The sequence below is a fragment of the Hyperolius riggenbachi genome, chromosome 2 (genome assembly GCF_040937935.1).
Source record: "Hyperolius riggenbachi isolate aHypRig1 chromosome 2, aHypRig1.pri, whole genome shotgun sequence".
In the NCBI taxonomy this organism is placed as follows: Eukaryota; Metazoa; Chordata; class Amphibia; order Anura; family Hyperoliidae; genus Hyperolius; species Hyperolius riggenbachi.
Window position 1 is genome coordinate 337926659 of NC_090647.1, and position 13675 is coordinate 337940333.

Genomic DNA, 13675 nt, shown 5'->3' on the forward strand with positions numbered 1-13675 from the left:
TTAATTGATTGATTACAAATGTTATTCTTATTCTTTTCCATTGTTTCAGCCTTAGAAATGTCAGCGATTTCCTTTAAAGAGACTCCGTAACAAAAATTCCATCCTGTTTTTTATCCTCCTACAAGTTCCAAAAGCTATTCTAATGTGTTCTGGCTTACTGCAGCACTTTCTACTATCACAGTCTCTGCAATAAATCAATGTATCTTTCCCCTGTCAGACTTGTCGGCCTGTGTCTGGAAGGCTGCCAAGTTCTTCAGTGTTGTGGTTCTGCTAAGAACTCCCCCTTCCAGGCCCCTCTATGCACACTGCCTGTGTGTTATTTAGATTAGAGCAGCTTCTCTTTTCTCTCTTATCTTTTACAAACTGGATAAATCGTGAGCTGGCTGGGCTTTCACATACTGAGGAGTTACAGACAAGGGCAAAGCTGTTTGCAGGAAGAAAAGAGCAGCCTGAAACTCAGTGCATGAGAACTGCAGGGGGAAAGAAACACACAAATGATCTCTTGAGATTCAAAAGGAAGGGTGTATACAGCCTGCTTGTGTATGGATGTATTTTCTATGTGTGGACATACTGTACATCAACCTACTTCCTGTTTTGGTGGCCATTTTGTTTGTTTATAAACAAACTTTTTAAAACTGTTTTTAACCACTTTTAATGCGGCGAGGAGCGGCGAAATTGTGACAGAGGGCAATAGGAGATGTCCCCTAACACACTGGTATGTTTACTTTTGTGCGATTTTAACAATACAGATTCTCTTTAATGAAATTAGCTTTTTGGTCATTTTCTTTTGCAAGCATAGTAAAATAAACAAGAAACCAAACACTTCAGTAAAAATGTATATAAAAAAAGACCTGCATGTAAAAACAAGACACTATATTTATTCAGTATACTTTAAACGGATTCCATTGTGCATCTAGACACCCTGCTTCTACCTTTTCAGTGAGGGTAAATTATGATACAGCTTTAGTATTTGCTCTGGGCTGAGGATCTTGTTGCCTGATGCATGTCTATATTTTGACAAATTATTTCCTTGACACCCGTTGCAGATAAAGATGATATACGGTTATAAAACTGCCCCATATTTTGCAGTTCCTCTTATGGTTTATGATGTGCTATACTATATTGACAGATCTTATTAGTACACCAGGCAGTTGCATGCTGTAAATTTTTAACCATTTCATTTGCTCCGATGACACAAAGCTGTTAAGCACTTTTCAGCATTTTTCCGATTATCAGCCATTCCAAAAGGGTTTTGCTAAGCATACGAGAGAAATCACCGCCGGGAGACTTGAGCACGGTATATGGCTTATCCTGCTGCTGCACAAGTTCCCGGTGACATTAAATACTATTCCCCCTCTAGGTCGACGTGGATTGTGGGGAATGACGTAATTCGGCTTTCAGCTATTGCTGGAGGCCGAATTACAGTGATTTAAAAGTAACTTCAACTCCATCTTCTGACGGCGCCGAGGTTACTCACTGAGCTCCGCTATAGCCGTAATTCCTATTACGGTCTATGGTGGCGCCGGCTGCGCCCAAAGTCTCCTGCGCTGGATTGCCAGTGTTCGTTTGCCAATGCAATCTTTTGAAGATATGCTTCTGTATGCTTTACTGCATGGTCCCACCGCACATCTTAACGCATAATGTGACTTTTTCAACTCTCTCAGGAGTGCCCTCTAGTGAGCACGTTTTTTCTTAGAAAAGCTAGTATACCTCTCACATGCATTTGCATTTTTTTAAAGCGCAGTATGAGGAAAATCACATCTGAATCAAATTCATAAAGAGCAGACGCTCCAGTACAAGTGGAAATGTGCACTGATTTGTAGAAAAACATACACAAACAGCTGTGCAAAAGCATAGCACAACTGTGAAAGGGCTCTAAAAGCTTTTATTTACAATTTATTGTTCACATTGCAGAACACTGTACATGAAAGATCAGCAGCTTAAACCAAGCATGCTGAAAGCCTGAATGTATTTTCCTACAGTTTAGTTAGAGATGTAAAGGGATAGATGATGAATCATGAGAAAGTGTTATAATCTGCGCCAAGCTTTTACAGTTGTCTGTTTCAGTGCAATTGAAAAGGGCACAAGACGTGTTCTATTGAAATGGGCACCCATAATAAGAGTGGCTGTCGCTGCCACCCACTATTACAGAGGATCCCCTTTTCAACAGGATGCCAGAGGTTAAAGTAAGCCGCCCATGGGGGGGTGTTAAGGTTTAGGCAGCCATGTGTGGTGTTTAAGGTTAGGTGCATGCGGGGGGGGGGGAGGGGGGGTGTGTTAGGATTAGTTTCCCAGTTGCACACCGTGGGGGAGGGGGGGGGGGGTTAAATGGAACCGGAGATAGGTTCTGTTGCCGTATTTATACTTACCTGGGGCTTATAATCCTTCCCGGGAATGTGGCTGGCCATGCTCTTCTGCAGACCCACAGGACAGGATGAGGGAGCCCACATACCTCATGGGGTTGGAGGAAGCCCCAGGTAAGTATAAATACAGCAATAGAGCCCATCTCGAATTGCATCTGTCTGTGTATGTGACTTTCTCCATCTGCACACGATTCTCGAATTGCATCTGCCTGTGTATGTGACTTAATTATTTTTTCTGATCTGCACTTACTATAATATCTAAATTGCTTGCATTTACCTGTACCCACCCTCCCCCTCCTGGCTATTGTTATCCTACTGTCTGCTTGATTCACACCTTCTCATCCACCCAGCTCTAAGTATTTGCATAGTCCACCCCCATGCTGGTCAACTTCCTGTCCAGCTCACAGCTGATTGTAGTGGAGGCTAATGGTCTCTAGACCAATCTTATTCAAACACTAGGGCTGTGTAGATGTTCATAAGGATGCTGTGTAATCGGCTTTGACGATTGTCGGCTCGCATTTTAAGGATCGCTTTAAGGATCTTACTAATTGAATTTACCAGTATTCACCAGCAATACAGCAGCATTAAGCACTGAGGTATTTGCATTATTTATAACTTTAAACACTGCTAAACATCTCGGCCTTCACAAACCATCTCTCCCTACTCTCAAACTCCATGACTCCTCCACCTTTCCGCACACCTCCTCCTCCACTATCTACATATCACAATATGCTCTTCCTCCACCTGCTTCTTCACCACCTAGTCCTCACTAAGGTCACCTCATTTAATTCTAGCCTCCCATTTTGCCCTCCACCCCCACGCATCTCCCATACCACTCCACTCTAAACATGTCTCCACCCCCCTCACAGTTCCTTCCCACACCCACACTCACTCCCTCTCCTCCCTCATTCCCATCCAGGCCTCTCACAAGCACACCACCCCTCTCTCCTGTGCCCTTTGGAATGCTAGATCAGTCTGTAACAAACTCACTGAAATCCATGACCTTTTCCTCTCCAACTCCCTCACCCTCCTTGCCCTCACAGAGACATGGCTCACCCCCTCTGACTCTGCTGCAGCAGCAGCCCTCTCTTATGGGGAGCTTCACCTCAGTCACATCCCCAGACCAGAAAACAGGTCTGGTGGAGGGGTGGGTCTACTCCTCTCCCCGTCCTGCACTTTCCATGTCCTCACGCCACCCCCTTCCCTAAACTTTACCTCCTTTGAGACACATGTTATCCGCCTCTACCATCCCATTCCAGCAGTCATTGCAGTCCCTTACCGCCCCCCATCCACCTCCATTAAACAATTCCTGGACAACCTGGCCTCTTGGCTCCCACACACCCTCTCCTCTGACCTCCCCACCATCATACTTGGAGACTTCAACATCCCCATGGACAGTCCTTACTCCCCTGAAGCCTCTCAACTGCTCTCCCTCACTACTTCCCTTGGCCTCTACCAACACACCAATTTCCCCACCCACCGCGCTGGCCACACTCTCGACCTGATTCTCTCAAAATCCACCATCCTCCCCAACCTGGACATCACACCCTTCCCCCTCTCCGACCATCACCTTCTCACTTTCTCCATCTCCCCATCATGCTCCCCCCACCCTCCACCACCCTCGGGTCGTTGGCAGAGAGATTTGCGTAACCTAGACCCAACTGCGCTAGCCAACCCCCTCCACTCCCTCACATCCACCCTCCCAATGTTACCTGCCCAAACCAAGCCGTGGCCAAATACAACCAGGCCCTTTCAGCAGCCCTAGACATTGCTGCACCCCCCACATTCCGCCCCAGCCGTCCCATCAACCCCCAGCCCTGGCACAATGCACACACTCGCAACCTCCAAAAACAGACACGCACCTATGAGCGCAAATAGAGGAAATCCCGCCTCAACTCCGACTTCTTGGCATACAAGGCCAACCTGCAGCTGTTCTATTCCACATTAACTGATGCTAAACAAAAATACTTTGCTGCCTTGATCGGATCCCAAGCCTCCAACCCTCGGCGCCTCTTTGCCACCTTCAACTCCCTCCTTAACCCCACCACTCCTCCCCCCACCTCCGCCCTCTCAGCCACTGATCTGTCCACCCACTTTACCGACAAAATAGCCAGCATCCGACGGGAAATCTCATGGCTCCACTCCACCACTTCTTCCTCTCCCACCAATAACTATTCCCCACCCCACCCACCGCTCACTGCCTTTACGCCTATCACAGAGGACGAAGTCAGCCGTCTTCTAGCCACTTCTCCTGCCACCTCCAGCCCCCTAGACCCTGTGCCATTCAAATGCCTCCGTCCTCACTTCCCTATTCTGGCTCCTGTCCTCACCTCTCTGTTTAACCTCTCCCTCTCCACGGGTACCTTCCCCTCTGACTTCAAACAGGCCACTGTACTTCCCCTACTTAAAAAACCCTCACTAGACCCCTCACTTCCATCCAGCTACCGCCCTATCTCCTTACTCCCTTTTGCATCTAAAGTCCTGGAGCGTCTAGTCCACCAACGCATGACCCATTACCTTGACTCCAACTCCGTTTGACCCCCTACAATCAGGATTTCGGCCAGGCCACTCCACCGAGACTGCCCTCACCAAGGTCGTCAATGACCTCACGCTTGCCAAGGCCGAAGGAAAATACACTATCCTTCTCCTCCTAGACCTCTCATCAGCATTCGACACTGTCGATCACTCCCTTCTTCTCCAGTCCCTGCAATCTGTGGGTATCCAAGACCTTGCACTAGCATGGTTTTCATCCTACCTCTCAAATCGCTCCTTCAAGACCTCCTTAACCTCCCTCACACTTTCAGTTCGGGTCCCCCAAGGCTCTGTTCTTGGTCCCCTGCTGTTCTCCATTTACACCGCCTCCATCAGAAAACTCCTCTCCTCTCTGGGTTTCAACTATCACCTATATGCAGATGACACCCAGATTTACCTCCATACCACTGACCTCTCCACCACCACCACCATGGAGAAGGTATCCTCTGGCCTCTCGGCTATTTCATCTTGGATGTCTGCCAGGTTCCTAAAATTAAACCTGGATAAGACTGAACTCCTAAACTTCCTGCCACGTGCTGCTTCACCCCCTACTGACCTCTACGTTACTGTCAATGGCACAATCATTCGTCCTACCACACAAGCCCGCTGCCTGGGTGTCACCCTGGACTCAGCCCTCTCCTTCACCTCCCACATCCAAACCGTAGCTAGAGCCTGCTATTTCCACTTGCGCAACATCTCCAAGATCCGGCATTTCCTGACCCCAGACACTGCCAAACTCCTTGTCCACGCCCTCATCATCTCCCGCCTGGACTACTGCAACTCCCTCTTTTCAGGTCTTCCTCAAAACCGCATCGCCCCCCTAAAATTCATCATGAACGCAGCAGCCAGACTCATCTACTCCTCCCACCGCTCTGTCTCCACGACTCCACTATGCAAATCCCTTCATTGGCTTCCAATTCACTTCAGAATCAGCTTCAAGATCCTATGTTTGGCATACAAATCCATACACAAAGTCCTGCCCAACCTACATCTCTGACCTGGTCAGCAGATATACACCTGGCCGTCCACTTCGCTCCTCCAACGACCTCCTCTTAACCACCCCACGCATCTCGCACTCCCATGCACGACTGCAGGACTTCACTAGAGCTGCCCCCATCCTGTGGAACTCTCTCCCACTGCCTGTCATGCTCGCTCCCACCTTCAACACCTTCAAAAAAGCACTAAAAACTCACTTCTTCAAGGAGGCCTACATCAACTCAACACTGCCCTAATCCTTTCTGCCAATAACTTCTTGATGCATCCCCTCCTTCGTGTCACCAACCCCTCCCTCTAGATTGTAAGCCTTTGGCAGGGCCCTCTACCCTTGTGTAGCTTACTTGACTGTGTGCACTTTACCCAGAATTTGGAACTGATAATTTTTACCACTACCACTCCAGTTTATGATCTGGTATGTACTACTATCTGCATTGTGTTGTGTATCTTATTGCTATTACCTGTATTGTTGTATCTATGATTTGTTACCTGTATTGTTCTGTCACCCCAGTTATCATTGTCTGTAATCCTATTTATTGTACAGTGCTGCGTAATATGTTGGCGCTATATAAATCTAATAAATAATAATAATAATTTCTGGTATGCTTTAAGGTTAAGCCCCACTAGAGGAGGGTTCTGTGTGAGAGCAGGGAGTAAGTAAGGCTATAGTAAAATATTGGGGTAAATATTACAGATATTTAATTACATGAAGGAAGTAGTAGAATTTTGGTAAATATACAGATATTCTAATACTGGCTATTCCAGCGCCCTTTCAAAACAGACACCTTTATCAAATGTATGGGTCTGTGTCCCTAGAACAGAAAGAATACATTTCAACACATTACACATTTGCAGCAACCACCACCTTCAATGGAAAACTGTTACTCACATGCTGTCTTCTTATGCTGCCACGTGGCTTTGGAACGGGTTTTGAAGGTCTACAGACTACAGCTTCAGGAAGACGAGATTTCTGTGCTTGAATTGCCAATTGATAAGCCACTTCAAAAGCCTGGCCTAATGTCAAAATTATTTCATAGGCTTGGTTCTGTGTTAAAAGAAAGATACACACTCAGTACAAAGTTCTCCAAAGAGCAGGCTGCCGGGCAATTGTTTGATGTATAAAAGATTTTGAGAACGGGGCTACTTGCATAAGGTGTTGCGAAGAGCTCTGAAAAAGGCGTGGGGCAGAAATAGTGGTGAACTCCTGGGTGGGGCAAAGAAATCTGCACAGAAAGATGGGGATGAGCAGAGGCACTGTGACAAAGTCAGATTGGTATCTACATATGGAAAAAACTTCATGAAATGCTGGCTCGTCACTGGCATATACTCACTGGTTCAACAGATAGCAGACATCATAGACCCAATTCCTAAGGTTACAGCAAGGCGAACAACGGATTTAAAAGATATGTTGGTTAGAAGTGAATACAGGAGAAGTCCAGCACCACCACATGGTTAAATAAGAACCCTGTTATGGGCATGTAAAGGTATGGGTGTAAGCAGTAAGGCCTGTCCCTATGTACATAAGGCCCAACGTTTTGGGATAGTGGAGGATCTAAGGAATATAGGATCCAATCATTTATAAATTGCAATACTGAATATGTTGTATATATGGTCACCTGTCCCTGTGGCCTTATGTACATAGGGATGACAGAAAGAGCCTTGAAGTCCTGCATATTGGAACACATGTGTAATATTGTTAATAAAAATATGGACACCACTTTGGGATGACATTATGCAGAGCAGCATAGGTCCAGATTGCAGGGTACCCTCTTTAAAGAGACTCCGTAAAAAAAATTGCATCCTGTTTTTTATCATCCTACAAGTTCCAAAAGCTATTCTAATGTGTTCTGGCTAACTGCAGCACTTTCTACTATCACTGTCTCTGTAATAAATCAATGCATCTTTCCCCTGTCAGACTTGTCGGCCTGTGTCTGGAAGGCTGCCAAGTTCTTCAGTGTTGTGGTTCTGCTATGAACTCACCCTTCCAGGCCCCTCTCTGCACACTGCCTGTGTGTTATTTAGATTAGAGCAGCTTCTCACTTCTCTCTTATCTTTTACAAGCTGGATAAATCGTCCTCTGAGCTGGCTGTGCTTTCACATACTGAGGAATTACAAACAAGGGCAAAGCTGTTTGCAGGAAGAAAATAGCAGCCTGAAACTTCAGTGCATGGGGGAAAGAAACACACAAATGATCTCTTGAGATTCAAAAGGAATGCAGTATACAGCCTGCTTGTGTATGGATGTATTTTTCTGTGTGGACATACTGTACATCAACCTACTTCCTGTTTTGGTGGCCATTTTGTTTGTTTACAAACAAACTTTTTAAAACTGTTTTTAACCACTTTTAATGCGGCGAGGAGCAGCGAAATTGTGACAGAGGGTAATAGGAGATGTCCCCTAACGCACTGGTATGTTTACTTTTGAGCGATTTTAACAATACAGATTCTCTTTAAGGGGATATATAGATTGAGGATTTAGGGGAGACAGGGTGATTGGAGGAATGAGCTTCTCTGTAAGGAGAGTATGCGGATCTTTAAATTGCAGACACTATCTCCATGTGGCATCAACAATGAGTTCAATCTCAAACTTTTATGAAGAAGTGTGTGTGTGTGTGTGTGTGTGTGTGTGTGTGTGTGTGTGTGTGTGTGTGTGTGTGTGTGTGTGTGTGTGTGTGTGTGTGTGTGTGTGTGTGTGTGTGTGTGTGTGTGAGAGTGTGTGAGAGTGTGTGAGAGTGTGTGAGAGTGTGTGAGAGTGTGTGAGAGTGTGTGTGTGTGTATACACATACATATACATACACATACAAACACACCTCTGTGCTGGATATGAAGCATTTTAAAAGGCATCTGATTTGTAAAAGACTTCGGGAATGGCCATGTGACAAAGAGGAGGAGTTCCAGTGAGAAGGAGGTATAAGGATAGAGTAATGCTGGCCCAATTCACATCCTTACGAATCGCCCAATCAGAGGGCGGGAAACGCGTCAATGGGCGGAGACTGCGTGTCACTGCTACACTGACCGCACACCATTTGCTGATTGCACGCTACTTGCTACTAAGCAATGGAAGTGTTTGCCTGCGTGTTGATGAGGCGGTGAGACGGCGCAGATTTTGAGGGCTAGAAGTGAGCGAGCTGTGGCAGTACCAGCCGTAAAACACGAGCTGCTGGACTTGAAGCCTCTTTTTTATGGCCTTGACAAGCTGACTAAAGCGTGGGTACCCACTGGAAAATACCCCTATCGGCAGAGGTGGTGAGATACGCAGTTACTGACTTTTTGTTTCCCTATGCATGCTGATTGCAGCATTAACAGCAAAGTTTGGAAGCTCAATAGTTATTGCTGAACTCCCACTGTTATTGCTGCTACGCAGGTGGATTCCCCTTGCCCCTAAGGGGTGCTTATATGCTAATGAAGTTGCACCCGCTTTGGACTGTGGCCACTGAAGTGTGCATGGGTGCCCTGGCTGTATGGTAGTGCGGTGGAGTGAATGTAAAGCCGGCTTAGAATAGGATATATAGGCCTGTGCTGTATTCATACAAGTGACGCATAGTTCTCCAGCAGTATTTTAATTGGTTTTTAAGCTAGCTAATTTTTGAAAGCAATTAAGCTGAATTGTACAGTTTTGATATATGAATAAATTTGATCTATCTGACAACTACATTGTGAACCCTGGCCATATGTATATTGTGTTTGCCGGGCAATTGTTCTCAGAATAGTCAAAAAAAAATAATCTATCTGGACGAAAACTATTGACGTGTCTATCAGTGTAAGGCATCCAATAATTATCTGCAATATTATTAAGTGTGTACATAGCTTTAGATGTATTTGCTACATTAACATGCCGGCCATCCTTAGACATCTACAACTTCATTAAAGTGGACCCAAATTAAAAATACAAGATTTCAGAAATAAAATCCTTTTTGCTAAATTATAACAACAAATAGCAGCCTTTTTCAGCTGCATGATGACAAATATAAAATATTTTACATTTATTGGAGGAACCCCTCCCTTCCTTTCATATTGCCGGGACAGAATCCGTCAGACTGGTGGAGGAGATAAAAAAAACAAAACACAGGCTGCTACTGATGATGTCACAGGGGAGGTGATCTCAGCTGGTGTGAGATTTCACATAGACGACGCCCCTGTGAGGGAAAGTAGCTGATGACAAACAAACACACCCATGATCTTAAACCTCCTACTAAGCTCAGAAGTAATGGCTGCCACCTGTATAACCCTAGTTATGAAAAGAGAAGGGTTAAAAGCATGCACTGAAATGCTCATAAGCTTGATGGAGTGTTTATCTTTGTATGTGTCAGAGTGGTGCAACAAAATATTTGGAATTAAAATATTTTAAAGTATTAAAGTAAAGTATTTTAAAATACCATTATAGAGAAAATAGTAAGGTCCCATTGGAAATAGTGTGATAATTTGTAACGTAAGTGAGATTTCTAATATAATCTGTGCTAAAAATAAGCTTTAAAAACAGAGTTTTTGTCTTCTGTTTATTTAACGGACAACTGAAGTGAGAGGTATATGAAGGCTGCCATATTTCTTTTCTTTTTAACTCCCTAACGACTGCTCCACGTCGATCGGCATGAGCAGCGCGGCAGCCCCAGGCCCACTCCACGCCAATTGGCGTGAAGTGCTAGGGGCGGAGATTGCAGGAGCTTGCACGCGCATCCCCGCTTGAATGACGGAGCTCCCGCTAGGAGACAGAAAGCTCTGTTGGTGGGCAGAAAGGGGGGGGGGGGGGGGGGAGAGGGATAACTTGTGTGCTGAGTTGTATGGCCCTGCAGCAAGCCCTTAAAGCTCCAGTGGCCTATTTTGTAAAAATGGCCTGTCACTAGGGGGGTTTAAGACCAAGGTCCTCAAGAGGTTAAGCAATACCAGTTGCCTGGCAGCCCTGCTCGTCTATTTGGCTGCAGTAGTGTCTGAATCAGGCCAAAAACAAGCATGCAGCTAATCTAGTCAGATATGACAAGGTCAGAAACACATGATCTGCTGCATGCTTGTTCTTGCTTAAAAGGAAATAAATATGGCAGGCTCCATTTAACTTTTACTTCAGTTGTCCTTTAAGGAGGTATAAGTAGTCAGGCCAGGGAAAAGTCTCTACACCAGCCGTACTTGATGCCATCCAGTTTGAACAACGGACACTACTGTCCTCAAAAGTAGTTTAGTTGAAAGGCACCTGTACCAGTAGTAGTACTTTTTTTTGCATCTGTTGAAATGGCAGAAATCTGTCCAGATTCCTCCCCCTTTCCCATCATTACCCACGTGAGGTAGACAAAGGAGCTGTGGGCACTTCCTTCCTGTACTGATGAGAGAATAAGTCTTACTGCAGCTCCAGTAAAGTCTAACAATTATAAGAAGCTGCTAAGATGCCGTGCTGAATTCACAAACTAGGGATCACTCTTTCCCTGTTGCTAGCCCCATGCTTTCTAGAGGGATCTTTGAGCAATTTAACTGACTTTTGCAAAGGGAGTTTCTGTGGAATTGCAGCATCAAATATAAAAATTGAGGGAGTAATGGTATAGTCACCTATTCACTGTTAGCAAATGAAAAATCGGAAAGAGTGAACTATCTTACCACTTCGGCAGTGCTGAACACATGGCAGTAATGGTGGCTGGTCTGAAGATCCTTTGTGATATAGGCAAAGGTGCATAAATCTTCTGGATCCTGAGCCGCACAGGATATGTTTCGGATCTCGTGTTCCGCTATGACATTCTGAAAAGGTAAGACAGTTATGGATTCTGAAAACTGGCAATATACATTTGCAGTATCAAGCAGAGAAATGCTCTTAGCAAGTTATACTGTGTATACAATAGATATGGATAACTCCGGAGTGTGAGAGTGGGTGTGGTAATGTTCTCTCATGTGGGTCTTTACATACAGTGTAATCATGAGGTGAAGGATAAAATAATATGGTGTGAAAATATGAATCTGTGGGTTAAATTAGTCATTGCTGTTGAAGTGTTCCTGCTGGGGCAAAATTCATATATGGCAGGATTTAACATCACCAAAATGGGAAACATTGGCAAACAGAGCCCTTATGGAAGTGCAATGGTTGAAATATCCAGTGAACCACATTATCTTTAGCTCTTTCAAGATTCAAGCACTTTATCATTATGTAATAATAATTATGTAATAATAAAATAACTTTTCATGACAGCTCCATGGTGCATATAAGGAACATAGTAATAGTAACAAAGGTAGAAATAGAGGAAATAAAAAAGGATGCCAGGTATTTCAAATATTTAAAGGAAACCTGAGACGATGGAATTAAAAAAAAAAAAAAAAAAAGTTTTATACATACCTGGGTCTTCCTCCAGTCCCCTTCATGCTGATTAGTCCCTCGCCATCCATGCAGCCTCTGCAAACTGGCCTGGTAACTGTGGGAGTCGGCTGCTTACTGTGCATGCGCGGCCCAGCTGCGCACGATCCCCATTCCCCGAGGGCGATCTTCACCTGCCAAAATGTCTACGTGATGGAAGTAGCTCAAACAAGATGTCTACAGGGCGGGTGTTATCCATTATAATATTGTTGGCCCTTCTCATACAGCGAGTCTTATACAAGAGTTCAAGTGATGGTAGTTCAGTGCCGATAATGACCTCTGCAGTTTTTACAACTGCTGCAGGACTTCTATATCAGCCTTGGTACAGCTATGTATGCAGTTGATTAAGAAGCGTTCTATAGTGCATCTGTAGAAATTAACCAGCAGATTCTGTGGATAGTTTGTCCTCCCTAACGTTCTCAAAAAATGCCACATTGTTGCTGGAACTAACATGGCAAACTCACATGCTGCAGAAGCCTTATATGGAGACTCAAGTTCGACACTCTGCTCAATTTCGAAGGTCGGTTAAGCATCCCTTACATGCACCCATGAGACTGGGGAAAAACTCCTCAAATGCTTTCCAACTAAAAAATGAGTTTCCTGCATTAGCAGAATTGGCCAATTCATGGATAGTGGTAGACATCTCAAAAAGTAAAGAGAACATGATCCAAATTACTTCCTAAATCACTGAGCTAGAAAGCGCTCTAGAAGGGCTAAAAACAAAACTTCCAGTATATGGTGAATATCAAACTATGAACAACAATGCACTGTGGTCCCAACTGGAAGATTTTTCTAATATGTACAAAACTATATACAAGTAATCACTCTTTGAAAAAGGGTGGACTCCTGGTCATTCTGCATTTATAAAGCATTTGACACCCCCTCCCCATTCTACTACAGGAAAACTATCAAGGCTCTACATTTCTAAGCACTCATCTAATCATTTCTAAAAAAAAAAAAGATAAGATAAATAGAAATAATTTTAATTTCTTTAGCCTATCTGGACGAGTATACTCAGATACGCGCTGCTCAAGTCTAACTGGTCGCATATCCACGTCCAGTGTTTAAGCAGCAGGTGAGCGCGTATGTGCATGCAACCGCCGCTCATACCACACCATATTTCCGTGGTGGCAGTTGGGGAGGGAAGCAAGGTTTCCCCGAACCAATCACAGTGCCTGTGATGAATGAACAGGACCCTGATCAGGGACCATGTACATTCCTAATAAAGAATGTAAATGAAAGTAAAAGAAATGAAACACTTCCCAGTAAACCAGGGAGTGTTTCTACTGCCATATAGTGGCGCAAAGTTAAATTAAACACACCACATTTTTTTAATTAAAAAATAAATATGCTTATTTGCTCTAGCTATCGAACCTCTGGCCATCCAAATTAGAAATTCTCCCGACATTTATGGTATACTACTAGGGGGCAAGATGCATAAAATCAGTCTCTTCGCAGACGAT

The 13675-nt window shown here is 44.5% G+C and overlaps 1 protein-coding gene across 7 annotated transcripts in view; it reads right to left on the minus strand.

Moving 5' to 3' along the window:
• The window catches only part of ANKS1A (ankyrin repeat and sterile alpha motif domain containing 1A), a 178185-nt gene that overhangs the window by 10835 nt on the left and 153675 nt on the right, over positions 1 to 13675 (minus strand). For all 7 annotated transcript variants that reach the window (XM_068269417.1, XM_068269415.1, XM_068269416.1 and 4 more), the window contains 2 exons: positions 11468 to 11605; positions 6778 to 6933 (listed from right to left, as the gene is read on the minus strand). In XM_068269417.1, the coding sequence (XP_068125518.1) occupies positions 6778 to 6933; positions 11468 to 11605 (294 nt within the window). The remainder of the gene's footprint in view (positions 1 to 6777; positions 6934 to 11467; positions 11606 to 13675) is intronic.